Source organism: Meleagris gallopavo, chromosome 15 (assembly GCF_905368555.1).
Source record: "Meleagris gallopavo chromosome 15, MGAL_WU_HG_1.1, whole genome shotgun sequence".
NCBI classification, from domain to species: domain Eukaryota; kingdom Metazoa; phylum Chordata; class Aves; order Galliformes; family Phasianidae; genus Meleagris; species Meleagris gallopavo.
This window is the reverse complement of record NC_139418.1, coordinates 9,967,313-9,990,868: the sequence shown is the minus strand read 5'-3', so window position 1 is coordinate 9,990,868 and position 23,556 is coordinate 9,967,313. Positions and strand designations below refer to the sequence as shown.

General features: G+C 50.5%; 3 protein-coding genes across 5 annotated transcripts; 2 read left to right on the top strand and 1 right to left on the bottom strand.

Moving 5' to 3' along the window:
• Positions 1–23: 23 nt before the first annotated feature.
• HIGD2A (HIG1 hypoxia inducible domain family member 2A) lies at positions 24–640 on the top strand. Its single transcript, XM_003210353.3, has 2 exons — positions 24–201; positions 336–640. The coding sequence occupies exons 1-2, from the start codon at positions 87–89 to the stop codon at positions 500–502; spliced, it is 282 nt and encodes a 93-aa protein (XP_003210401.2). The 5' UTR covers positions 24–86; the 3' UTR covers positions 503–640.
• A 1,143-nt stretch (positions 641–1,783) lies between these two features.
• On the bottom strand, positions 1,784–8,732 carry CLTB (clathrin light chain B). Of its 2 annotated transcripts, XM_010719067.2 has the most exons (6): positions 8,460–8,732; positions 6,525–6,571; positions 5,260–5,377; positions 4,900–5,011; positions 4,411–4,464; positions 1,784–3,932 (listed from the first exon to the last, which is right to left on the bottom strand). In XM_010719067.2, exons 1-6 carry the CDS (start codon positions 8,641–8,643, stop codon positions 3,761–3,763), a joined length of 687 nt encoding a protein of 228 aa, XP_010717369.2. In that variant the 5' UTR covers positions 8,644–8,732; the 3' UTR covers positions 1,784–3,760. The 2 variants fall into 2 exon arrangements, with proteins under 2 accessions (XP_010717369.2, XP_085092678.1); XM_085236552.1 differs by lacking the exon at positions 4,411–4,464 and having other exon boundaries at positions 8,460–8,728.
• Positions 8,733–8,865: 133 nt separating this feature from the next.
• Positions 8,866–22,964, top strand: FAF2 (Fas associated factor family member 2). Of its 2 annotated transcripts, none has more exons than XM_085236547.1 (11): positions 8,866–9,419; positions 14,548–14,616; positions 14,983–15,117; positions 15,796–15,872; positions 16,948–17,086; positions 18,421–18,506; positions 18,587–18,678; positions 20,111–20,288; positions 21,215–21,386; positions 21,610–21,753; positions 22,176–22,964. In XM_085236547.1, the coding sequence occupies exons 1-11, from the start codon at positions 9,357–9,359 to the stop codon at positions 22,356–22,358; spliced, it is 1,338 nt and encodes a 445-aa protein (XP_085092673.1). In that variant the 5' UTR covers positions 8,866–9,356; the 3' UTR covers positions 22,359–22,964. The 2 variants fall into 2 exon arrangements, with proteins under 2 accessions (XP_085092673.1, XP_010717301.1); XM_010718999.4 differs by lacking the exon at positions 8,866–9,419 and adding an exon at positions 9,474–13,906.
• The last annotated feature ends 592 nt before the right edge of the window (positions 22,965–23,556 follow it).

Below are 23,556 nucleotides of genomic sequence, written 5' to 3'. Positions count from 1 at the left end.
CGCGGCGGGGTCACGTGGCTCTGCCGGGAGCCGGCCTACGGCGGGCGGGAAGGGTCGCGCCGTTCGGTGTTCCCACGGCCGCAGACATGGCGGCCGGGTCTCCCCCGCCCTTGGAGCCCATCCCGATGCCGGTGTACCGCGATGAGGGCTTCGCGGACAAGTTCCGGCGCAAGACGCGCGAGAACCCGCTGGTGCCCCTCGGTGAGGGCCCGAAGGGCGCTAAGCCCCGGCAGCCGGGGGTGGGCGCTGCTCCCTGCCGGGCTTCGGGGAGACGGGGGGGACTGGGGCTGGGCCGGACTCGTCTCACTGTCCGTCTGTCTGTCCGTCCTCTGCAGGCTGCCTCTGCACCCTGGGCGTGCTGACCTACGGCCTCATCAGCTTCCAGAGGGGCAACACGCGCCACTCGCAGCTGATGATGCGGGCGCGAGTCGTGGCTCAGGGCTTCACCGTCGCGGCTCTGCTGGGCGGCATGGTGGCCACCGCCCTCAAGGCCAGGAGCTGAGCGCGGGGAGCGGCACGGCTGGAGGACGGGCGCTGCCCGCGGACGTGAGACGGCTGCGGTGCGTTGGAGCCGGTGTCGGAGATGCTGCGCGTCACATAGCGTCGAAATGTGGCTAATATACCTCTGTTGCTAACCTCACGTTTGGGCTGCGGTGATTCTTTGATTCCCTGAGAGCTCCCGTGTCTGCCCGCTGCTGTCACCGCCTGCTGAAATTGGCTCCTTTGTCGCTTGGTGGTGCCTCTCTGCACCGAGGTGTGGCTTTAATCAGGCTATGTAAAAGCAGTTGAGAAATGCGTTGCTTGGGTGGGAAGAAATGGCTCCATTTGTGGTTTGATCCGGGCAGGGCAGAGTTCATAATCAGTGCATGAGTTATTCGGGGAGAAGGTGCAATCCATCCAGCTGCAGCCGGTGAGTAACAAAGTGAATTGCAGCAAAGATGCTGAGCAATACGGGACTGCAGAGCACTGCAGAGCCAGGAAAGTCAGAAGCTTGAGAGGAGTGGGCACTGCTGCCTCTGAGCTGTGGTTAGGTCATAAGTAGGACATGAGGTGTAACAGCTGTGCAAACAACGTGGGAACTTGGGTTCCCAAACAGGCTGCGTTCTCCAGAACGCACTGATATTTAGCTGCTTTTACTGAGAGGTCACTTCTGCACAATTTGCTGCATTGCATGAGTTGGGACCAACTGCTGGGCAAGATCCCATTCCCAGAAGGAGCTGTGTTTCCCTCATTGTGGCAAACATCTTCACGGGTGGCTCTGAGTGCCACACTTTGCATTATTTCCCAGCACCAAAGGAACCCACACAGCCCACTGTGGGGAACATGCCCAGGCTGCTCTTCACTTCCTTCATTAGCTGCTTAGTAAACCTTTCCCAGAAGCTTTGCTGCCTTTCTGACACTTACAGCCTGGACAACTCTGGGCAGGGTGTGTGTGGAGGAACTGCTGTGCAGACTTGTGAGCTTGGCCCGTTGGCAAAGCCATTTGCAGCCAGACGAGTTCCCTTGCAGGACAGGAAGCTGCTTGGATGGCTGTTGTGGTGCAGGGAGGCTCAGGAGCAGCTTGCCCAGGTCTGCTCGGCATGTCTGGGTAAGCACACATGCCTGTGGTCAGAGCAGAGCAGCTACTCTCTCATCCTGCTGCTGCTGCTTGTCTCAGCTCAGAGCAAACCCTGTAGCCCTAGGATGTGGTTCTCCTACAGCACTGTCCTTTCTGCAGGCTTTGCAGGTATGGATTCTCCTAAGTGCACACGCTGAAGGATAAAGACAACAGTGCCTTGTAGGGTCAGTTTGGAGATGTCGGTTTATTGTAACAGGTGATTTGAACAGTCACATATACCAAAGCCAAAGGGATGTAGAACAGCAGTGGGCACTGCTCCCCAAGATGCCCTGCCCAACATAGGGTGCATGGCAACCAGGGGAGTGCAGAGCCTGGCTACTTGCTAGGACTGCAGGCCCAGAGCGCAGCCAGAGGCTCTTCCAGCTGCTCTGCAAAGAAAGGCAGATGCAGGCAGCCAGATCCCTGGGTCCATCCTGCACCACAGCAGAGATGCCTATATGTGCTGCGGTGCAGGGACACAGAGGAGGAGTGATCAGCCATACAGACAAGGGGCACAATCCCAGCACAAAACACAGTAATTGCTACACACCCACTCCCTTTTCCAGCCCACTACCAAAGATGACAGCATTCTCCAGGCCTGTCAGGCAGCTGCAGAGCTACTGTTGTGCCTATGAGCCATGGTTACGGGTGCCAGGTCATCCCTCCAGGACTGCAGTAAGAGGGTAGACAACCTTGATTTGTGGAGCTGTCACTGCAAAAGAGCTCTATGTATTGAATTTACTGGTGGAGCAGGGCTCTGCAGCAAAGCTTTGACAAATGGTTTATGCACTCTGCTCCATGTCCCCTCAGGCTGTTGCTGCAGGCCTTTCCCCAATCCACAACAGGCTGGTCCTAGGGCACAAGCTCACAGCAAGCTGCTCTGTTGCAAGGTGTAAGCAGACCTTATCAATACCCCTTCAGCTAACCAGTTCTGCAGGTTTCCAGGGCTGGGGCTCAAAGCCAGAGGGGCTGGTGCCAGTCCTGCCAAGTGAGGAGAGAAAGCGAGTGTTTGGGCTGGAAAGTGCATCTGATGAGGCAATGAACAGGACCTGCATCTTGCCATACTGCTTTTGGTATGCAAATCCAGTGGCACATGGGCAAACTGAAGCCACAGAGCAGCTGTCCAGCTGCAGACAAATGTGTGATTTGTTCTCTGGGGAGAGCAAAAGCCGTAGCACCAGACCTCTGCCTAATCCTGTTATTTGCCTCTGGGTGAGGGAACTGGAGGTTTGACTTGTCCCACAGCAGCTGGACCTTGCTACCTGCTTCCCTGCAGCCACACAGCCTCCAGCTGCCTCCCTCAAAGTAGGGGAAGGCACAGAACAGAGCCAAGGGCCCCCAAAGCTAAGCACTCCATCTTCCCAACAGCCAGTGGCCTTGTAGGAGGGTCAAGAAGCTTCCTGCATGCTTGTCCTGTGGCTTCTTTTCAGCACCCTGCACCACAGAGCTGTCTGCCGAGAGCAGCCCCACAGGTCAGATGGGATATCGACACTGCAACTGCCAGCTTTTTGGAATGCATGGCCAGGTCGTGTGCCCACACTCACATCCCTCCGTCCCCACCAGCCCTGTGGCATCATGCTGCTGCTATGCTCCCTGTGGGACCTTGTGTTGTGGAGATGAGTTTAGGGTGTTCCTTACCCCCAGCCCTACAGCCAGTTCTGCTCTAAAACTCCCACAGGAGGGCAGAAAGGAACCAAGTCCCCCCAGTATCTCTGCCCCAGGGTTAGGACCCAATCCCAGACAAAGGGCTCTCATGCCACAGGCAGGAGGTGTGCAAGTTTGCTCTTAGTGTAGCTCTGGATGAGATGGAGGACACCGAGTGGGAGGTGTTCTCCTTTTCACCCTGCCAGGCAGCTGGGCGTTACTCTGTCTGGAGGCTTCTCTGCTAACTCAGCTCTGCCACCCAGTGTCGCTTCCCAGGGAAATGCCACAGTAATAAATAAGTGTAAAAAGAGACCAATGCACCTTTTAAGCAAAGGAAAACCATGGGGAGAGTTACAACCATTGATTTGAGCACAGCCAAGGTGCACACCAGAGACCAGAGGGCAGGTAGGGCATAGGCCCCTTGTGTGAGCTGACCCCGTGAAGCCATCCGCCTTGGTGAGCAGCAGGGCAAGGGGAAGGGCCTTGCCCTGCTGCACTCCTGGCTGTGCCAGATGGCAACTAGCGGGACAGGGGTGTCTGTTTGAGGGAGATGAGCACCGAGCGCATCCGCGAGACATCCTTGCTTTGCTTGCTGCTCTTGGGGTTGAAGTCGCAGAGCTGGGCCACCTTCTCCCACTCTGAGCCTGGGGTTTCCTCCTTGGACTCCTTCAGGAATGCTTCCTCCGAGGCCCTGCAGACATGGTGAGGGTTGTCACTGGCAGAACTCTTTCCAAGACGACCCTCCCCTCTGGGAACCCATTGTGTCCCCATTTCCTGTCTCACTGCTCCAGACAATGAACTCAGCATCCTTTAGGATCCAGAGACCTGGGATGCTCAAGGCTGCTGCTGGCTGCACTCACCTAAGACAACGTTCATCCAGAAGCACCGGGGTGTCTTCCTGCTCTCAAGACTTCTCCACCCCCATGACACTCCCTTAAAAGCCCTAAACTCCACAGCTTTGTCTCTTCAACCAGCTCCTCCAGGGGGCAATTTCAAGAGCTCTGCTTCCTAAGCATCTGGAGTGCTCAGCTGAAGCATTCTCCCTCTGGAATCTCACCAGGGCGCAGTACCTCCCAGCATCCCCCCCCTTCCTTGACTGGGCAGCCAAAGTGCTGAGGCAAGGACCCCAGACCGTGCAGGGCAGAATATGGTCTGTAAGACACACATACACATAGCCAATCACATCGGCGTCCGGCTGCTGGTAAAAGGCTTTGTCAGCGATCCTAGCCCCGAGGCACAGACAGAGAGAGAACGCAGAGCAGACAGGCAGGCAGAGGGTTAGAAAGAGAGAAACAGAGAGGGGGTTAGCATCCTCCCACAGAGGGTAACCCATCATCATGCCACACGCAGCATCAGAAAAACCTGCCAGCAACAACAGGGCTGCATAGCTTCCCAACCCCTCCCACGCATGGGACAGGAGTCCCTCAAATCCTGCCGTGTTCGCCCAGCCTTCAGTTGGGACCAGAGCAGCTCTGAACGGCCACCAGAGCTGCCTGGAGTACTGGGGCGTGGTCTGGCAAAGCCCTGCCTCTGCAAGGCTAGGTCCACTGTGAAGACAGAGCTCCCTGGTTACTACAGGAAGGCACATCTGGCTGCAACAGCTGCTCGCACTGAGCCCTGCCAGTCTCAGCCTAGAGATCATGCTAACCCCAACATACCTGTTGTTTGCTCGGTTCTTCTCCATCTGCTCATTCTGACGCAGGTTCCACTCCTCCAGGTCCTTTTTGGCCTTCTCACGCCATTCCTGCTCAGTCACTTTCGATGCTGCATCTAAGGCCAGGGTGAGACAGACCCCATCAGACAGACTGGCACCCACTGACACTCCAGCCTCCACTAGAACATTCTCTGAAAGGTGTCACTGCCTCCAAGGACAGATTTTTGGTGGGGGCACACATATGGCATGAGGCAAAAGGCACATCTTGGGTGCAGTGGGATCACCACTAGGCAAGGGATCCCAAGGACCTCAATCACCACGTCCTGTGGTGCAACTAGCATGGCCACACAGCCTTGGGTCTCACCCAGCTCCTCCAGGCGCTTCTTCTGCTCCTCCCTCCATTTGCGGATGCTCTCAGGTTCCTGGGTCAGCCGATCAGCCTTGGCTATGGCTGCATAGGCATCTGTGGGGCCATTGGACTCCTGCAGGATACAAGCACCTCGCCATCAACATCAGCTCCTCACACAGCCCAGCCCAGCCTTCTCAGTGGGCTGACGGTGCAGAACAGGACTCCAGGCTACCAGCACCAAGACAAGCCAAGATATGTAGGGTTGGTGACAGCCCAGTACAGTTGTCAGTGCTCCAAAGCACTGCTCAAGCTGTGGTCCCAGCCCCAAGAATGAGTGCCGTCTTAGGCTGGGCCTCAATAGACAGAACGAGCCCAGGTGAGGCAGGGCCCATGAGAACACCACCCTCTACTCCAGCCCACAAGCAGGAGCCTCTTGTGGTTCTCCAAGCTGAGCAGCCTGCACAGCTCCCACCAGGCCCAACATTATGCTCTGTGCCACATCAGCACCTTTCCTAAAACTTTCTGCTGGCTGACATGGAGCTAAGCAAGGGGATTACGGCTCTCCTCCAAGATCCGCAATCTAATTAAGTCTATCCCATCTCTGATGTGATTATCATCCCGTAGACTAGGCACAGACAATGCATAGGAGGCTTGTCAGGAGCTGGCACAGCTTCTCCTCTACCCTGCACAGCGTGGCTACAGGCTCCCAGAGGGAGATGAGACCCATGCAGGTGTCCCCCTGAAACACCCTCAGCCATGGGGAAAGCAAGTTTAATGGGATATGCTGCTAGACTTAGTAGCAAGGCTATAGCCATGTGTTAGCTGAGCAAGTGCCTCTGGAAGCCCTGTCCAGGATCTGGACTGTCAGGAGATGCTCTCAAACACTCCAAGGGCCTCCAGGGGATTTCCAGGCTGGAAAAAGAGGGGTTTGTAGAGAACAGAGTGTTTGCATCTTCCCTTAGAGCTCAGGCACTCCTTCAGAGCACAGGCCACCTACAAACAGATTTGGAGCAGGACCAGAACCAGCATAATTCAGTCTCAAAGCCTCCAACTCCAAACTCTGGGCCATGGCAGAGGGACAATATCTTGTCTTTCAAGCATAGGTGAGAACAGAGGAGTCAGGGACCCACCATGAGACCCAAACTTTTCAAGGAGCACCACAGCTTTTCTGGAGCTGAAGAGCACAAGCAATCCCAAAGGCAGAGCAATTGCATGCTGGCCCCACACCCACCTAATTATTCTTGGTACCACCGGGCCAGAACATGGGCCTGAGTTCTCACCTGAAAAACATCTCCATTGACAGTGGCTCCTCCATTCTGGAAACCAACTAGAAAAATAAGGAAGAGAAACACAGCTGTGGCAACTGAAGTGATCCCAGAGGAGCTGGGGTTCGTGAGACAGAAACAAGCCAGTTCCTTGGGGATGCAGATGTGCCATTTACAACCCAACACACCTAATCACAATAGACTCACATATATGGGTCCCAGACTAAAGACCCTATGCTGGTCCAAGCAATGGATACCAGCAGAGCGGTGTGCTGGAGCTCAAGTTAGGGCTAGCAAGGTTTCAGTATCTAGAGGAGGACTCCTTCCCAACATACTTGGCCCTGTCCAGTCCTAGCAGAACCCTAAATCCCCTTGGCCTCACACAGCCTGTCCAGGATAGCGATGGGAAGAAGACTGTGCTGCTCTGCTGTCCAGAGCCACTAACCCAACAAATCCTCCCTGAGCAGCTGCTGCAGAGAATGTGTGGAGACTCCTGCCATTCCTGAGGCCAGGCTGTGTTTGCCCGTCCTTGGAGGGATTTGGTCAGCACCTTTTTCCCAGACAAAACTTCCAGGGCACTTTGTCTTTATAGTGTTTTCACTGCCTTTTTTTTTTTTTTTTTTTAATCTTTTCTGAAGATTAGGGAAACTCCTCCAGGCATGGGGCTGGACATCATGTTCTGGCTATAAGAAAACAACTCGACCAACTTCAGCTCTGCAAAAGGCAGCAGCTGCCTCCCTCAGCACACAGATGGGTGACCCAGAAGCTGTCAACCGAGTGCCAAGCAGAGGCAGAACTGCTCTATTCCTGTGACAGGAATGCAACACTGTCAGGGACAAAGCTCACAGCAACAGTGCAGCACACTTTCCTCCCTCTCGGTCTCAAGAGCTGCATATTGATGCCTTACATGTGGCCGCTGGGTAAAGAGGCTTTGACAAAAGCAGAATCCAGGCCCTGAGCTCTCCCAGTGATGGCCATGTTCAACCACAGGGCCTCTGCTGGCCATCTGGCTGCAGGCACATGCGGCCACAGCACAGCTCTAGAGTACCTCAAGGGAGCACTGTCCCCATGGTGCTCACCCTGCAGCTCCAACTAAATCCAGCTCCAGCCTGCCTGACTGCATTTAGCACTGAGGCTGTCAGCACCTCTCTGGGCCCAGATCTGACTTTGCGGCTCTGTAAGTAGAGAGGTGAAAAAACCACCATTTTACAGACAGCCTGAAGAGGCCCTGGGGGCCTGCCTGCATTGTGGACAGAAGAGGACAATTGTATCCCTCTATCCATGTGGATAACAGATCTCTGAGCGCCTACTATCTATTGAAGCCCCTAAAAGCAGGGCTGGGGCTCATATGGAGGCTTGAGATCAGGATGAACACCTTCTACCTGCTGAGCCTAGGACCACGATGTCCACAATGGAAATGCTTTCCATTCTGCACCCCAAAGAGCTCTCCTGTCTATGAGTGCAGTGTAGAGGCCACCCAGCTGAACATGGATACCTGCATCCCACTTCAGTGTCCCTCACTGAGGCAGGGACAAAGGGGCTCAGTCTGATCCATAGAAACCAGCCTGAGGAAGAACTGCCCCATAGACGGTAATCCCACGCTCAGGAGTTACCCCACATCCTCAGATTCCAGAAACCCCAACACTTTTGGGACCAAGCACAGACCCCAGAGAGCCCTTGCTGGGATCTAACCCACAGGGGAGCCTGTTTGCTCACTGCTGGTAGAACCAGCACACGCTAGCGGTGCAATGCATCCCACGAGGAACCCCAAAGACAGCCGAGGGGCAACCTCGAGGGACCACCCCTCGGAGGAACCTCAAAGACCGGAGGGACCCTCCGCCCTGCGGGTAACGGCACAGGGGGCAGCCCGGGGGCACAGCCCCGCTTTATACCCCGTTCCCCACCCCGTGCCCACGGAGGAGGCCTCGCCCGGCGCTCCGCGGCGCTCACCCGACTCCGGCGGGGCCGCCTGCCCTGCGGGGGCGGAGGCCGAGTCGCCGTCGGCGGGCCCGAAGCCTTCGTCGTTCTCGATGCCCGCGATCTCGCTTTCCTGCTGGGCCAGGAAGGCGGCGGCCGGGTCCTCCTCGGTGCCGGCGCCCTCGGACGAGGAGAAGAAGCCGAAGTCGTCGGCCATGGTCCGCCCGCTCGGTTCGGCTCGGCCCGGGCGGAGCTGTCACTGCGGCGGCGGTGGGCGGGGCGACGGCGCTGACATCACGGAGGGGCGGCCCCGCTTCCCTCCTCCCTTCTCCTCCCTGCCCACCCCTCTCGGCGGCGCCGGCTCGGCCTTTTCTCGGGCTGTGGGAGTCGCGGGTGCTACCGCAACTCCCGGGCCGGCTGAAGCCCCGCCGGGTTTTGTACGCTCGGGGCCCCGCGGCACAGGCCGCTGGCGGCCGCCATCTTGGTGCGGGCTCCGCCTCCGCCATCTTGGGTGGGGCCACCGGCCGCAGACGAGGAGCGGGTAGAACCAGCCCAGGGAGGGCCGGCGGCCCGCCCCGCTGCCGGGCCGGCACGTTGCTGCTGGAGGGCTCCGCACCGCGTCTTGGCCTGGTCCCGCTCTCGTGCCTATAGTCGCACGCGGCTGCCTCTCTCGGCCGTCTCCGGAAATAGCCGAACGGCTCTTTCGGGACCCTTAGTGTGTCAATAGGGATCGTCAAGCACGCGGTCCCCGTGAATGGGGTTCGGGCATTTCCGGGAAGTTCCGAGAGCGCTTCGGCTATCTCCGGAACGTGCTCGTGTGCTTCCGGTCACGACAGACGAACGGCAGCCGGCCGCTCAGCCGCGCGGAAGTGCGAGTGGGCGGCGTCACTTCCGGAGGGTGACGGAGCGGCGGGTCAGAGGCGGAGGAAAATGGCGGCGCCTGAGGAGCGGGAGCTGACGGCGGAGCAGACCGAGAAGCTGCTGCAATTCCAGGTGTTGTGCAGGGGGGCACGGGCCTGCCCCGCCGCCGCCGGGATACTGCCGGCCTGCTCCGCGGCTGGAGGCTCAGGCGGGCTCTGCCCGGGGAGAGTCCGGCTGTACGGGGTGCCGGCCCGGGCTGGGCTGCGGGCGAGAGGGGAGCGCGCCGCGTTCGTTCCCCGGCGAGGGCGGGGATGTGCGGTGCGGGACTCCCGTGGGACTCCTTTGGGGATCGTGCGTCCCCTGACTCTGCCAGTCCGGGGCTTCGCTAAGAGCTGTGCCCCCCGTGCTTCGTTAGCAGTCGTGTTTGGTCAGCGCTCGTTGGCGAGGCAGGAAATGAATGCTGAGTGAACCCGCTGCCTCCATGGGGGGAGAACAACCCGGCCAGTCCTGGCCGTTTCAATCAGGTGATCTGAAAATGTCCCTTTCTCGATAGTGGTGAGTGGCGAGTCCTTCCTGGCACGCTCAATTAGCCTGTGAGTATCTATGGAGCCCAGCTTCTGAGAGAGCTGTACCTGATGCACTCGGTGTGGTAATGCCTGCTGGGGAAGGCCCCTGGAGAGTGCAGTGATCTGATCTCACTGCTTGCTGCATTACGTGGGCTAGTAGCTTAACCTCTGGTTTGCGGGGGACCCGAAAGAGGCAACTTGCAGGTGTGTTTACTGGAGAGAAAACTGCCCCAAAGCTGAACTAGTGTGGCTGCTCAGAGGAAAAGTAATTCGTCTGTTTTGTTGTTGGCTGATGAGAATTACCATCAGATGCCTTAGGTTTGTTTTTGAATTGTAAGGCATCATTTGGTGTTATGTGGACTGCAGCTTTTATAAATATATTTTTTTCAGATTTGTTTTGGTCTTATATTCTTGTATTGATATATATATATATTTTTTTAAAGATAGTATCTCAATGGGTACTTGTAGATTTAAGGGTTCCTGGAGGCATCCAGTTCTGCTTTCCTTGGCTGATCTAGATGCAAATGCTCCTCATCATTCCTGACAGTTTCCCAACCTTTATCTCATAGCCAGGAGGATCGAACAAGCTCCTGAAGTAATCTACTGCAGCATTTTTCTATAACCTTTACTTTGATTGACTTTTTTTTTTTTTAAATACAGAGGTCCTGTCTAAATACCCCAAATTTAGCATGTTGGGCAATCTTAATTTACAGACAAATGAGGTGCAAGAGCATTAGCAATTGCTTTCCTGGTATTACTGTTTCCCTGGTAAGTGTATAAGGCTTAAGCTGTTGCCTTGTGCATCACATGTATAAGCAAAAGGAGCTGGAGGGAAGCTTTTACAGTAATACATCGCAGTGCTTAACCTGCTGAGTCTGGACAGATAGGACCAGCTGCACTCATCAATTTCCCTGTTGCTATTTTCAAAGCCCTGTGGGCAGCTGTGAAATGAAAGAATCTCGTGCATTTCCTCCCTCTACCTGGTATTACCATGGAGAGCAGTCTGGGGACTCAGGAGAAGGATCCATATTTTAGCCCAGCTTCCTGTTGAGCCCTGGTTTGAAGATGGGGAAAACTTAGACTGCAAAGGGGAGAAAACTGGCAGTTATCAAACTGTGTGGAGCCTGGTGTGAGAGATGGAGTCCAGAAGGCTTCAACACGAGCATCCTGCTGCCCCATCTCCTTGGGTGTGCGGGCTTAGCTTTTCCCTGGGGCTGTGCAACAGCTGAATTCTGGTGATACTTTTTTTTCTTTAGCTAGAACTGTGTATGAAGTAGCACCTACTGTCTGCAGAGGATGGCTCTGTCTTGCCAGAAGTCATTTGTATGATGCTATTGCTGCACAGCACTGCTACTGTTAGCCTGTAAGCCTTTCAGGGATTACCACTCCAAGAAAGTGTGGGGCTGTCTGAAGGAGCACTGTTTGTAATGCACTGTCATCATAATTTGTGCGGCCTTCTGTGGTGGCAGAGCTTTGTATTCTCACAGAAGGCATGCCACAGCCGTGTAAATAAAACAGAAGGGATTAAGAGAGAAGAGAGTGAGGTGGCAAAGGTGAGGAAAGGAATAGCAGGAGGGCCCTCAGTAGTATTACATTTAAGAACCGAGAGAGAAGTGTAGAGAAAGAACTGCTGTCATCCACCCAATAAACAGGTGCTCTGGTTGAAGATACCACTGTCCTTCACTGTCTGCCCTTTGCTGAAAATCACTGTTTCCAAGGTAGAAAAATGGTTGCCTGCTTCTGGCCTGAATCAGCTGGGTTACTGTACTGTTTAAATACACAATGGTACAATTTGCATACATACTTTGCATTAACTCTACTGATGTTTGCATGATGTGTTTTGGTAGCGCACATAAATACTTGTACTGGCAAAACTGTCAAAGCAGCAGCTATCGTCCTACGGTTAGGGCTGGCATAGGCTGGTCAATTGCCTCCCTGCTGTGATAGGTTAATGGTGTGCTTGAAAAAACATTGCTCCTTTCATGGAGCAATGATGGGGATAAACATGAAATAAAAGCAGCAAATCGCTCTTTCTTACTTTCAGTCTCCTATTTGCTGCTGAATTCCTGGTTAATGTAAACAAAATAAAAGCATCTAAATTTTCATCTGTCAGGACTTGGCAGTCTTGGCCTCTGTAGAGAGAAACTTCATGTGAGCTGCTTAAGAAAGCTGTGGTGGTGCAGTTCCATTTGGGAGGCAGAAGGAACAGCAAAGCAGCACTTGCAGGATTGCATTATTGATCTGTGCCCATTACATTCGGGCTGATGTCTGTTGTACTTATGCTAATGCAAAGAAAAGGAGTGTTGTTTGCAGAGGAAAAAGTTAGTGCTCACGATACCATCTCTAACTTCAGCTGGGGAAAATCAAACACTCGGAGCTGAAAACCTCTTCTTTGAAGAGGAAGAGGAAACTGAGACACTCCAGAGATCTTTACCACTCAGCGCATCGTGTATCGACCAAATCTTTTGTAAATGCATTTGCTGTAATATGCAAAGAGAAATTCTCTTGCTAAAGGCTTTTTTGCTGCTTGAAGTTAGATATTCCTTACCATTGGAAACCTGATTTTGTGGGCTTTCTCAGGGGCTGGGAATTAAGAGCAGTGCCAGTTAGAGACCTGCAGATTTGCATCTTTTGTGCAGTGTTTCAACATAGGAGCGTATCTGCAGAGGTGCGATTTTGTAAGTCTAGCATACAGCCTTTGTCCACCCGGGGATATTCCTGTGGTCTTTGAAGTGTGGAATTGCACTTTTCACTACTTCGGGATTAAGGAGATTTTGGGCTTCTGAGCAGCGTCTCAGCAGTGAGAGATACAAATAATGATATCCAGCAGCAGCTGCGGTGTATTCTGGAACAGCGTTCTGCCCTGAGGGGTGTTTGAGAACACTGAACTTTCCTGCCTTCTGCTGAATACAGTGTTTTGTCTACTAAATATTTGTCTCGGGCTTGAACCTACACTTATATGGAGGTTTCTGTAGGAGAGCACTAATTCAATGGGATTAACTTTATTTTTAACTACAGGATACTGTATCTTTCTTCTTTGAAGGAAGGAGCTAATAAGAGACTAGCAAGAGGAGGCAAATATCAGTTAGTGACGTGAAGGTACCTCATTCTCTTAATGCTGGTGATACTAAATACATGCTCATTTCTTCCCTGTGTGGATAGGAGTTGGCAGAATAGCCTCAAGATTCACCAGAAATGCCACAAGTGGTGTAGGAAATGTTGTTTCAAGTCTCTCTGCTGCTGCTGCGGTGACACAGTAACTGTAGAAGAGAGAACAGTTAACAGTGGTTAAGCGGGAATGACCAGTATCAGCATCTACCAGCCAGCTTTGTGTGAATTGGCAGTTGAACTGTCTTCCTGCTGTTCTCGTGGTGGGTGCAGGTTGTTCTGAACAACCCATGTCTTCCAGAACATCCTGAACATCTTTCTGTCTCACAGAGCATATCAGAGTAACGTTCCAAAAGGTGTTCAGCTGTCAGTTGCCTGTGCAACTGGGGATTTCTTACTCTCGCCCTGCAGCGTTTTGTGGCGTGGCTTTGCTGATCAGAAGATGGTATTTGGGTGGCTTTGTCGCTTCTGTTTCATGTTGAGAGCATACATATTAAGATAGCAAGGAAGAAGTGCAGCTGCACCTCTGTGGAGTTGTGCCATTTGAGGAGCTGGTGAGATCAGACCATCAGCGTGGCAGTTGCTGTAGCGATGGCCAGGAGGGGCTGAAGTTAACCTGATGGAAGGCTCTGGGAAGCTCAGTAAGTCTGCCAAGTGCTGCACTGATCGTATTCATTCAGTGTTTGTTGATAGCTGTGGAGGGCTGTTATTTTGGTGCTGTTTTCTGATCAAAAACTGCTACTGCATTTTTCATAATTTAAAAAGGAAGCCCTGTTAATACTGCCCACAAATAGTCCTGAGAGACAGAGATGTGAATGAGATTGTGAATCATCTGAACTCGGCAAGTGCAGCAGAATTTCAGGAGCGTTAAGGAACGGTGATCAGAAGTCTGCAAAGTCTTTGAAATACACACAGTGTGACTCCATTGTTGAATCAAACAATTGGGTGAGTCCCATATCTTCCAAGATGTCCTTTTATCAATGACATTCACTGTGTAGCTTTCCATTGCAAGGCCTTTCAATATAAATACTATTTTCATAAACATACGCCACTGTGCAGTGATTTGAAGTGCTTTCCTAGCGACTGCAAATCCGTGGTTAATCCCAGTAATACTTTGAACAGCCCGGTTCTGTCCAGCAGAATGATTTCTGCCCAGTGGGTGGGGAGAAGGTAGAGATCTGTTCAGACATCGTGAGAAAGTAGCCAGGAAATGCTCAAAAGTTAGAATTGAGCTCAGACACTGAATAGGGCATTTGTCCATAGTGTCACTTGGTGTGGAATACTTGAATGGCAGAGACAGTGGGAATATAGACACTGTCCTCCAGCAAATCCTGATTCAGTGCATTCTTGAATGGTCAGCTCGTTGAGATGGCTTCAGAGGCTTTAAAGTGAAGCAAGAAATCAGGAAGATGACAAGTGGAAGTAAAAGGGAATGCTAACAACTAATAGGAGCGTAATAGAAATTGCACGTGAGGATGTATATCAAGTTACTGCCTTGTGTTCAGTCATCACCAGCTGCATCCTGCAGAAGAGCTGTGCTGTAAGACGGGCTTCCCTGGCACTCAGTTGCTTTTATTCTCCTTTAGGACTTGACTGGCATAGAGTCCATGGACCAATGTCGTCACACGCTGGAGCAGCACAACTGGAACATAGAGGTACTGCTTCACGTGAGCGTTAGGGTGGGAACGGGCTTCCTCACAGTCACACTTCATCTTTTAGCCCCTGAATTTACACTGCTAGTTTGCTATAACAATATTGTGATGCTGCTAGAGAGCCAATTTCAAAACTGTGCAGCAGAGTTCTTAGAGCTGCAGTTGCTTGTCTGGTGCTATGTACTTCCCTGTAGTGTGCACATGGAGGCTGTCATGGAGAAGGTTTTCTACGAAGAAATAACTTCTGAGTTGTACTTTGAGTGCTCTGGGTCTGTGGGTAAATGCTACTTACATGAATAGTTTGGACACCAACAATATTCTGTACCCTTAATTGTCTGAAATGTTTCTTTGCTCTTTCTTGTCTTAAAGGCAGCTGTGCAGGACCGGTTAAATGAGCAAGAAGGTGTCCCAAGTGTCTTTAACCCACCTCCATCTCGGCCGTTGCAGGTCAATACAGCAGACCACAGGATCTACAGCTATGTTGTTTCAAGGCCACAGCCAAGGGCAAGTTATCTTACAGAGGGTTTTGTCTTGTTTCTTTTTTGCTCTGTGAACAACAGGACATACGAATAGGGAAAGGAATTGCTTTCTTTATGAGCTGTTATCTCCTTTCTGAGCGTCTTCTAAAAACAAAATGTAGGGCAACTCCTTCAGCCTCTGTTATTTCTGTGGCCATTTTCTCGTTGTGTAATTCACAACCAGACAGCCTTTATTGTGTCATAGAATGTCTTCCCTGTTGATAGGTTCTGTTGGGATGAAGAACTATCCCCTCTTGATGGGAGAGATGATGTTTCTTTTCAGACCCCATAAAAAGCTCCAATTCTCAAGTTTTCAGTTATTTGCATTTGTGTGTAATGAACATATTTCATGTGTCCTTCTAAGACTGCTATTAATCACTCTGTGTGCAGTTAAGAAAACTACTGAGTGTAAAACTATTGCTTAGTGAAGTAGTCACACCAATTTTTGGCAGTGTTATTTCGAATTCCCGATAAACCATATTAATCAGTTATAATTTAGCCTTTTCAAAGCAATAAAGTGTTGCTGAGGTGGTGTTTTTGTGTGATGATTTGAGCCTCAGTACTCTCTGTATGCCTGTGTGCTTGATGCTGGTGTATGCAGCGTTTCTATTGGTTCAGTGCTGGGTTGGAGACAATGTTCTAATGCTTTCTTTTGTAATTGCAGGGCCTTTTAGGATGGGGTTACTACTTCATAATGCTTCCATTCCGATTTACCTATTACACATTACTTGATATATTTAGGTAAGCATTTTTTTCTGCTGACTCATGTATTGATTGCATCAAGGCACACTTAGATTTGGCTGTACCTCTATCGCTTGGATCTTTTTCACTCTCATGACAGATGAGCATTTCTGTTTGTTTGCTCAGCTGACTTAATATGCAGTGTTGCTAGGCACCTACACTGGCAAGAAAGAAAGTGTGCTGCAGGAAAAAAATGAGTGCTCTGTGGCTCAGAAAGTGAAATGTTTAAGTGGAATTTCAACTCCATGTGACTTTTCAGTTTGAGTGCAGAAGGGAGACAAAAGGTGGTGTCAAACTCTGTCCCGCTGGGCTAGGCTCCAGGTTAACCTGTGCTAATCTGTGTTATTTTAAGTAAAACCTAAACTGTGAACGAGGTTGTTTTTCTCCTCTGATGTCTGTAGCTGCTTGTTCATGTTACCTCTTTGTGGAATCAGTAGAGAGAAAAGGGAATGTTGAAAGGTGATGACTATTGAGCAGTCCTGCAATCTGCATTTTATTTTATTTTTTTTTACTTTTTCCTTCATATTATTTTTTCCCTAAAGGCTTTTTTTCTTCAGTATTACTTCTATACAATGACTTAAAAACTAAAAAACAGTGGTACCTGTGTTGCAGTTAGGATTTTTCAGCCTCACTTCACTGTAGTCCTCACGTAGCAATCTCCTACTGCAGCTCTTTGTGCTCTGGAATTGTTGGTCTTGGAATAGCAGAAATGCAGTTTTCAGTGTTACCTGGAAAACACTATTGCTTCTAACAGCCCACTTCTGATAAATTCCTCAGACCTTACACTGTTGTTGTGGATTATGCCTGATGCTTTAGAGGAAGTTAAAACTGTTAATCACCCAAAAATCAGATACTTGCTGATGTCTGAAACAGGATATTTGACTGGGGCCTTTCTGTTGCAGTGGTGTCGTTTTGGAGCAGGTGGTGCAATTTGAATTTTAATTATAAACGTTCAAGGGACTCAACTGTGATGTTTTTCCTTCTTGTGAATGCCAGTGATTGTTTGTGGAAAAGAAAACCTGTTTTTCAGAAAGTCAGTGAGCTGAATTTCCAGTGTGCTTTGCTTCCTTCCTAGGTTTGCTCTGCGTTTTATACGTCCTGATCCTCGTAGTCGGGTTACTGACCCAGTGGGTGACATTATTTCATTTATTCATATGTTTGAGGAAAAATATGGGAGGATACACCCTGTCTTCTACCAGGGAACTTACAGCCAGGTCAGTGTTACATGTCAGTGTGAAGATATGGGGGAGATGAAGAGTGGGGATTTTACTGCATGGTATCAGAGCCTATGTGGCAAAACCACTTCTCAAAGTCCAGTGTTTTGTCTCCAAACTCTTTAGCAGAGTACTGGGAGAGCTAGTGAACAAGTGTATTAGAAAACAAGTGTCTGCCAGGCTTGATAATGTGCCAAGCCTGCAAAGTTGGAAAGCGAAGCCGCTCTGACTGTTCCTCGACCGTCTGTAGGGCTCTGTAGCCAACAGCTATTCTTTGTAATCCTGTCTTTGTTTCTGTAAACTGATGTGGTGTGCCAGAGTCTGTCCTTCTGTTCACCAAATTGGGATTGGTTGCCTGGGCTTGTATCATAATGTAACTCCAGAACTTGGTGCAAGGCCTCGATACTGAAAGAGGGAGCCACTCAAGAAAATAATGTGAGGTGAGAGTTCCAAACCCTAGATCTGGCTGGTAGTGCTCTCTGGTAACGAAGGATGTCCTTGTGGGTGCTGCCTTCTCTGCAGCTTCTCTCAGCCTGGCCAAGAGACTGGCCAAGAGAAGGGCCTACTGCTGAGCATTTCAGCAGGCAGTTGGATTAGCACCGCTTCTCAAGTGCCAAAGAGGAATGTGGTGTCTGTCTGCTCCATGCTGCACAATGATGGAGCTTGCTGCCTCCACGTCTCTTCTAGGCCCCTCTGTCCTGCCTGGAATCCAAACTTAAATAACCACGGAATGGTTAGGCTACCAAAACTCAATGCCAGTAAAACAAGGAGTCTATTGTACACTTACTGCGTGCCCTTGTTAAGAAATGCTCCTGGGTGGGTGGAATCCAGAGACTGTGTATGCAAAAAGCTTTGTTGCTGAGTTTGTTTTGTTGAGGCCCACAGCATTATTGAGTTGGCCTCGTTGTTGTTGTTTTTTAATGTAACCTTTTCATTTGATGTGTTCTGATGGCTACATCCTTACAGGCTGTAGTGGAAAGTTCAGCCTCACCTGCTGTGAGTCTGAGGCATGAAGGACGGTTGTTTGCTGCCAGCTGAGCCTGGTGGGGAGGTGTAGGGGTGTCAATTTGCACAGCTGTGTACCTGGCTCTGAGTTCAGTGTTTTCCAAAGCCACATCCTGAAAGGAATGTGGAAGAGCGTAGTTGTAGCCCTCTTAAATGAGGGTTGAATTGGAAAGTCTGGTATGTTCATCCTCCATTTGGATGCCTCATTAAAACCGGTTATTGGCAAAGTAATGACCCAGGTGAATGTTGCCAAGTTGTTTCACACAAGTCTTGTGGGTGCTGCTTTTCCTAGAGACCCGTAACTTTACCTTCTCTACTTTTATGCCAAGGCACTGAATGATGCCAAGCGGGAGCTGCGCTTCCTGTTGGTTTATCTTCATGGAGATGACCACCAAGATACGGACGAATTCTGCCGGTAGGTAGGAATGTTTTCCAAACTGTTGTCCTTGGACCTTAAATGCAAATTTACTCACATCATCTCTTCTCATCCATTAGCAATACGCTGTGCGTACCTGAGGTGGTCGCCCTCATAAACACTAGAATGCTCTTCTGGGCTTGCTCAACCAATAAACCAGAGGGATACAGAGGTGAGTATGTCCCTCCTCGGCTTTACCTGTACCCTCTGACCTCTGGGACAAGCCAAATGCTCTCTGACAGATTTACATGTTTGAAATGCTCTGTTGGTTTCTGTGCAAGAAGAGAACATCACAGGAGTGCATGGGAAACTACATGCTGTTTTTTGTGTGATATCTCATAGGGCCTGGTTAATTGCAGGGGAATGCCTACTGCTCTTAACCTTGACTGTTCCATATGTTTCTGGGCAGTCCTAGTTGCATGTACTTAACTGCAGGCATTTAAGCTGCTCTCAGTGGCTTGTTAATGGGAGTTGGTGGGTGTGTGCCCAGGATTAAACTGGATGCAGAAATAAGTATCTAACTAGCATTGCTCTTAATGCTGGTTCAGATTATGCCTTAGGCCAGGAGTGACTTGTTGGGTACATTCTTTCCCTTTCTGACTGTCATCTTTACTCCACACACAGTTTTTTGACTCCTCAGCAGTCCACAATGAGGTCTTTAAGTACTGTCTTTCCAGGATTGTTGATACCTGGCCTGCCAGCATTTACAGTAGGGTCTTAAAACAAACTGAGCCTTTTCCCAGAGTTCTATCTGTGCCTCCTATGTTTCTTCTGACCCCTCCTGGTTCTGGCAAGAGGCTGGGAGTTCTGCTGCAAGTCTGTGTTATTCCTTTCTTCATAGTTCTGCTACCAGCTATCAACTCCCTCAGAGTTTGGCTTTCTAAGCAGGCATTCTTTTACTTACTGCTGTTTCGTGGCTGCAGTACTTGAGAGTCACAGTCCATAAAGAAGGGATTGGGGCTGCAGTCCGTGGGGTGCTCACATTTAGTTTGGAAGGCTCCATCAGTAATGATGATTCTAAGCTGTGGGACATGCTGTGCACATTCTGAGGAGGGGGTGGTCAGCTGTGGGAAAGGTTTGCATGCCATTAATCATATATGAAAGCTGAACTTAAAACCCTCTAACCTCATCCCCTGCTTCAGGACGGTCTGTCTCTAGCCGAGATCATCTAATTTTGTTCTAAAATGTCTACGATGAACATTCTGGAAGACAGTGTAATGGTGAAGAGTGTAGCCATCCTTAATAACAGCAAACGCTTCCCTATGATTTTCTTCCTGCAGCTTAAACCGAGAACTTCTTGTCCCATTTTGAAAGTCCATTCAGAGCAATTTATTTCTTACTTACGATCAAGAAACGTTTTAGAACTTGAAAGTTTGTTGTTTTGTTTTTGTTTTTTCATCCCCTTGGTGTCTATGTTCCAAGTCACCTTCTTGTTCTGCTAATTTATCAGGTTTCGGTTGACAAAAGGAAACCTGTGGCATTTTCTGCTTTGGAAGAGATAGTGGCTCTGGAATCTGCTCTCCCAGGCCATTGTGATGAAAACATTTGTGCTGTACTCCTTGCTGGTCCTTCTGGAAGTGATAATGATTGTGCCTATCTTCCAGTTTCCCAGGCTCTGCGGGAGAACACGTATCCATTCCTGGCTGTGATCATGCTGAAAGATCGCAGAATGACTGTAGTTGGGCGGCTAGAAGGCCTCATCCAGGCTGATGACCTTATTAATCAACTGATGTTCATCATGGATGCCAACCAGACATACCTGGTGTCTGAACGCCTGGAAAGGTATGGCAGGACCTGAGCTTCAATAATGCAAATCTTACAGAGGCCGGCTCTGCTCTTCTGCTCTGCCCCCTTCTTTCCTCCACATGCTTTATGTAGACACGTAGGTCAGTGTCTCCAGTTCTGTAGTACAGCCCACGATCTCCCCTCTTCCCAGTGGGAGCACTGGTCTATAAATTCAGGAGACCCTGTAGCCAGGGAGTTTGATGTGTTGCCCATACAGGCCCACTACTGAGAGGTGAGGCTGACTGTTCTACTGTTCTCTGCAACGAGCAAACCTGTAGTGTGCTGGAGCTGCAGGTGAAGGTCAGAAATAGTCAGCAGAAGCCAAGCAGGAGGGAAGGAGTTGGAGGAGAGCTGGTGTTTGCAGCTAGCTGCTTCTTGAGTGGTGCTGCCTAGGCTGGCTGTCATGAATTCTAACAGTGTTTGCTGCATTGCCACTGGTGCCTTACTAACGTGAGCTCCTGTCTCTGATAACTGTAGGAATAATTTGCAGACTCTCCATAGTAGGATGTCACCTTCTGGTTTCCTGACTGTCTCTTCTCTGTGGGGGATCCCATAGCACATGTTGATGCTCTTGGCTTCTAAAATGAACGAGGAGTTAATCTGATGGAGATAAAGCCATGAGGAGTGTAAAGTGTGATACTGAAATTATAGCCACTGCTTATGTGGTATCTGTCTATTCTGCCAGACTGCAGTGGGTGACAAATCTTTTGCTCAATTAATCTCAACTCTCCCCAGGGGAGGAGTTTGTGTGCCAGGGAGTGCAGAGACTCAGCTTGCCTTCTAGGAGTTCATGGTACTGTGCACTCTAAATGAATTATTACCTGATGCATGTGCTCTTGAGAGTTTGAGGCTGTACTATCAGCCTGCTTTGTCTTCATTTTTTTGGCCTGCTAGCCCTGATCACTTCCTGCTCATGTTTGTAGGGAAGAGAGGAACCAAACCCAAGTACTGAGGCAGCAGCAAGATGAAGCTTATTTGGCATCCTTGCGTGCAGACCAGGAAAAAGAACGTAAGAAGAAGGAAGAACGGGAGAGAAAGAAGAAAAAGGAGGAGGAAGTGCAGCAGCAAAAACTAGCAGAGGAGAGACGGCGACAGGTGAGTGCAAACTGACTACTGGAGAGGCTCTTTTGGATGCTCACAGTGTGTAGGAGCAGTGTCTGCAGTAGGATTTTCCTGTCAGACTGGAGTTGCTAGTCTTGCCTTCAGGCTTGTATCCTCCAAGCCTGGAGCAGCCGTGCTGCAAGGGACAAGCAAAAAGGCCAGCTTGGTGCACACCCATTGCTCCTTTGCTCCTTCTTCCTTACTTTGTACTTTGCAGACGCTGCAGGAGGAGAAGGAACGGAAGTCGGAATGCCTTCCTCCTGAGCCACATCCTGATGACCCAGAGAGCGTGAAGATCATTTTCAAGCTGCCTAACGATTCCAGAGTGGAGCGGCGATTCCACTTCACACAGTCATTGACGGTGAGCTTGGGGCAGAGCTGACAGGCTTCTCGTTGTGGATTGGGTTGAGAGGTTCCACAAGTGGCTAGACAAAGCTTTTGTTCCATTGACCTTGCTTAGAGTTGTTTCTGGGTAAGTAGGGTGTCTTTGGACTTCTTCTCAATTTAGAAGAGAAAGATTATGGAAAAAGATGGAACAAAAATACTCTTCTGAAAAGCTGAGACTCTCGTTGCTCCCTGTTAAATAAGGGGTATAGGAAGAGACAGAGATGGTATTCTATGACAAGTCTGATTTCATGCATGCTAAGATCATGGCTGTGTTGTTTCTACAACACGGATGGTGTGAATTTGTGAACTTAACCCCTCCCCTGCAAGATACTGTGGATGCATTCTGGCTGCATCATCACTTCCTGGCTGGCAGTTACTTCTGTGCTTCTTTCCCAGGTAATCCACGACTTCCTGTTCTCCCTGAAAGAAAGCCCTGAAAAGTTCCAGATTGAAGCCAACTTCCCTCGCCGTGTCCTGCCCTGCCTCCCTACAGAGGAGTGGCCCAACCCACCCACGCTGCAGGAGGCCGGACTCAGCCACACGGAAGTCCTCTTTGTGCAGGACCTCACGGACGATTGACATTTTTCCAGAAGACACAAATTGGAAGAGAAATTCATATTATTATTATAATACAATATTTTTTTTTAAAGACTGCGTACAAATGAGGGATCAGAGACCACAATGCCTGTGCCAGCTGTGCTGTGTGTGTGCACGCTGGCAAGAGGAAGTGTGTGCACGTCCTCTCACACCCATGTACACAGCCATCCCCTACACTCGGAGGGCAGAGAGGGAGGGGATGTGGTGTTGCCCCTCTCCCTTCCTAGGGGAGGAACAGGAATGGCAGCTCTTGGTAATTATTGCTTTTATTGATGACAATAATAATAAAACCCCGACAACCTGATATCTTGTGAGAATTTGATACTCTGCTGCTCCTGCCAGCCAGAAGACCAGGCACCTGAATGTGCTGGAAGTGGGGTTTGGGAAAGGGCTGGACAGAATTTCTTCAGCTTCCCTCTCTGTATAAATACTTTTCTTTTAATATTTCTCTTGCTTTGTAATGACCAAAGGAGAATGGGGTTGACTATAGTATTAACTTTTTGATAAAGAGCTGGTTCGATTCTTACCTGTGTGGGACCTTGCCCAGGGTTCTTAGCCTGCGTAGTGTAATAAACTCTGCCTCTAGCATGTCTGTGCCAGTGCTTTCTGCTTACACCACACCGCCGTGCTGCACAGCTGAAACAGAGCACAGTGGAGGGAACTCCTGCTGGGCCGCTGGCTGCTGCTCCCAGCACTGTGGGTTTGCCCAATTTCTGGCCTGATTTGAGGCCACCTTTTCATTCATTGGTTCTGGGGTGCCAGCAGAACTGCTGAAGACAAATGTAGTGTGTGCAACGGGGGGGACATGCGTGGGGATTGCTGCTGGGCTGCAGCAGACGTGTCCAGGGCTGAGTGGAAAGGGAGCTGCTATTTTTCGCTCAGGGACGGGTGTCCCTGATGGAGGTAGAGGGGAGTAAGGACAGCCCAGAGGGGTGAAGAAGGGGGGTATCACCCTACTACCTGAGAGGCTTTCTGCTGGGGGAGCTGTTGGCCATGGGGAGAGGGAGCAAGGCCTCTTCCTTCCCTACGGCTTCTCCCAGTGGACGGATGGGTGGCCGTGGTGTTTCACTTGGCGCAGCCTCTATGAAGCATGTAGGGGAGAAGAGGACACCCCTCCTTCTTGCTCATGTTGCTGAAGAACGCACCCTGGTTCCTCAACAGGCAGAGACCTTCCTCCTAG

Bases quoted from the DNA above. Each gene is read 5' to 3' on its own strand.
- HIGD2A (XM_003210353.3), top strand. From the start codon at position 87: ATGGCGGCCGGGTCTCCCCCGCCCTTGGAGCCCATCCCGATGCCGGTG. The intron at 202-335 runs GTGAGGGCCCGA...CGTCCTCTGCAG, and splicing joins GAACCCGCTGGTGCCCCTCG to GCTGCCTCTGCACCCTGGGC.
- CLTB (XM_010719067.2), bottom strand. From the start codon at position 8,643: ATGGCCGACGACTTCGGCTTCTTCTCCTCGTCCGAGGGCGCCGGCACC. The intron at 6,572-8,459 runs GTGAGCGCCGCG...TTATTTTTCTAG, and splicing joins GGCGGCCCCGCCGGAGTCGG to TTGGTTTCCAGAATGGAGGA. The intron at 3,933-4,410 runs GTATGTGTGTCT...CCATGTCTGCAG, and splicing joins GCCGATGTGATTGGCTATGT to GGCCTCGGAGGAAGCATTCC.
- FAF2 (XM_085236547.1), top strand. From the start codon at position 9,357: ATGGCGGCGCCTGAGGAGCGGGAGCTGACGGCGGAGCAGACCGAGAAG. The intron at 21,387-21,609 runs GTGAGTGCAAAC...TGTACTTTGCAG, and splicing joins CAGAGGAGAGACGGCGACAG to ACGCTGCAGGAGGAGAAGGA. The intron at 21,754-22,175 runs GTGAGCTTGGGG...CTTCTTTCCCAG, and splicing joins ACTTCACACAGTCATTGACG to GTAATCCACGACTTCCTGTT.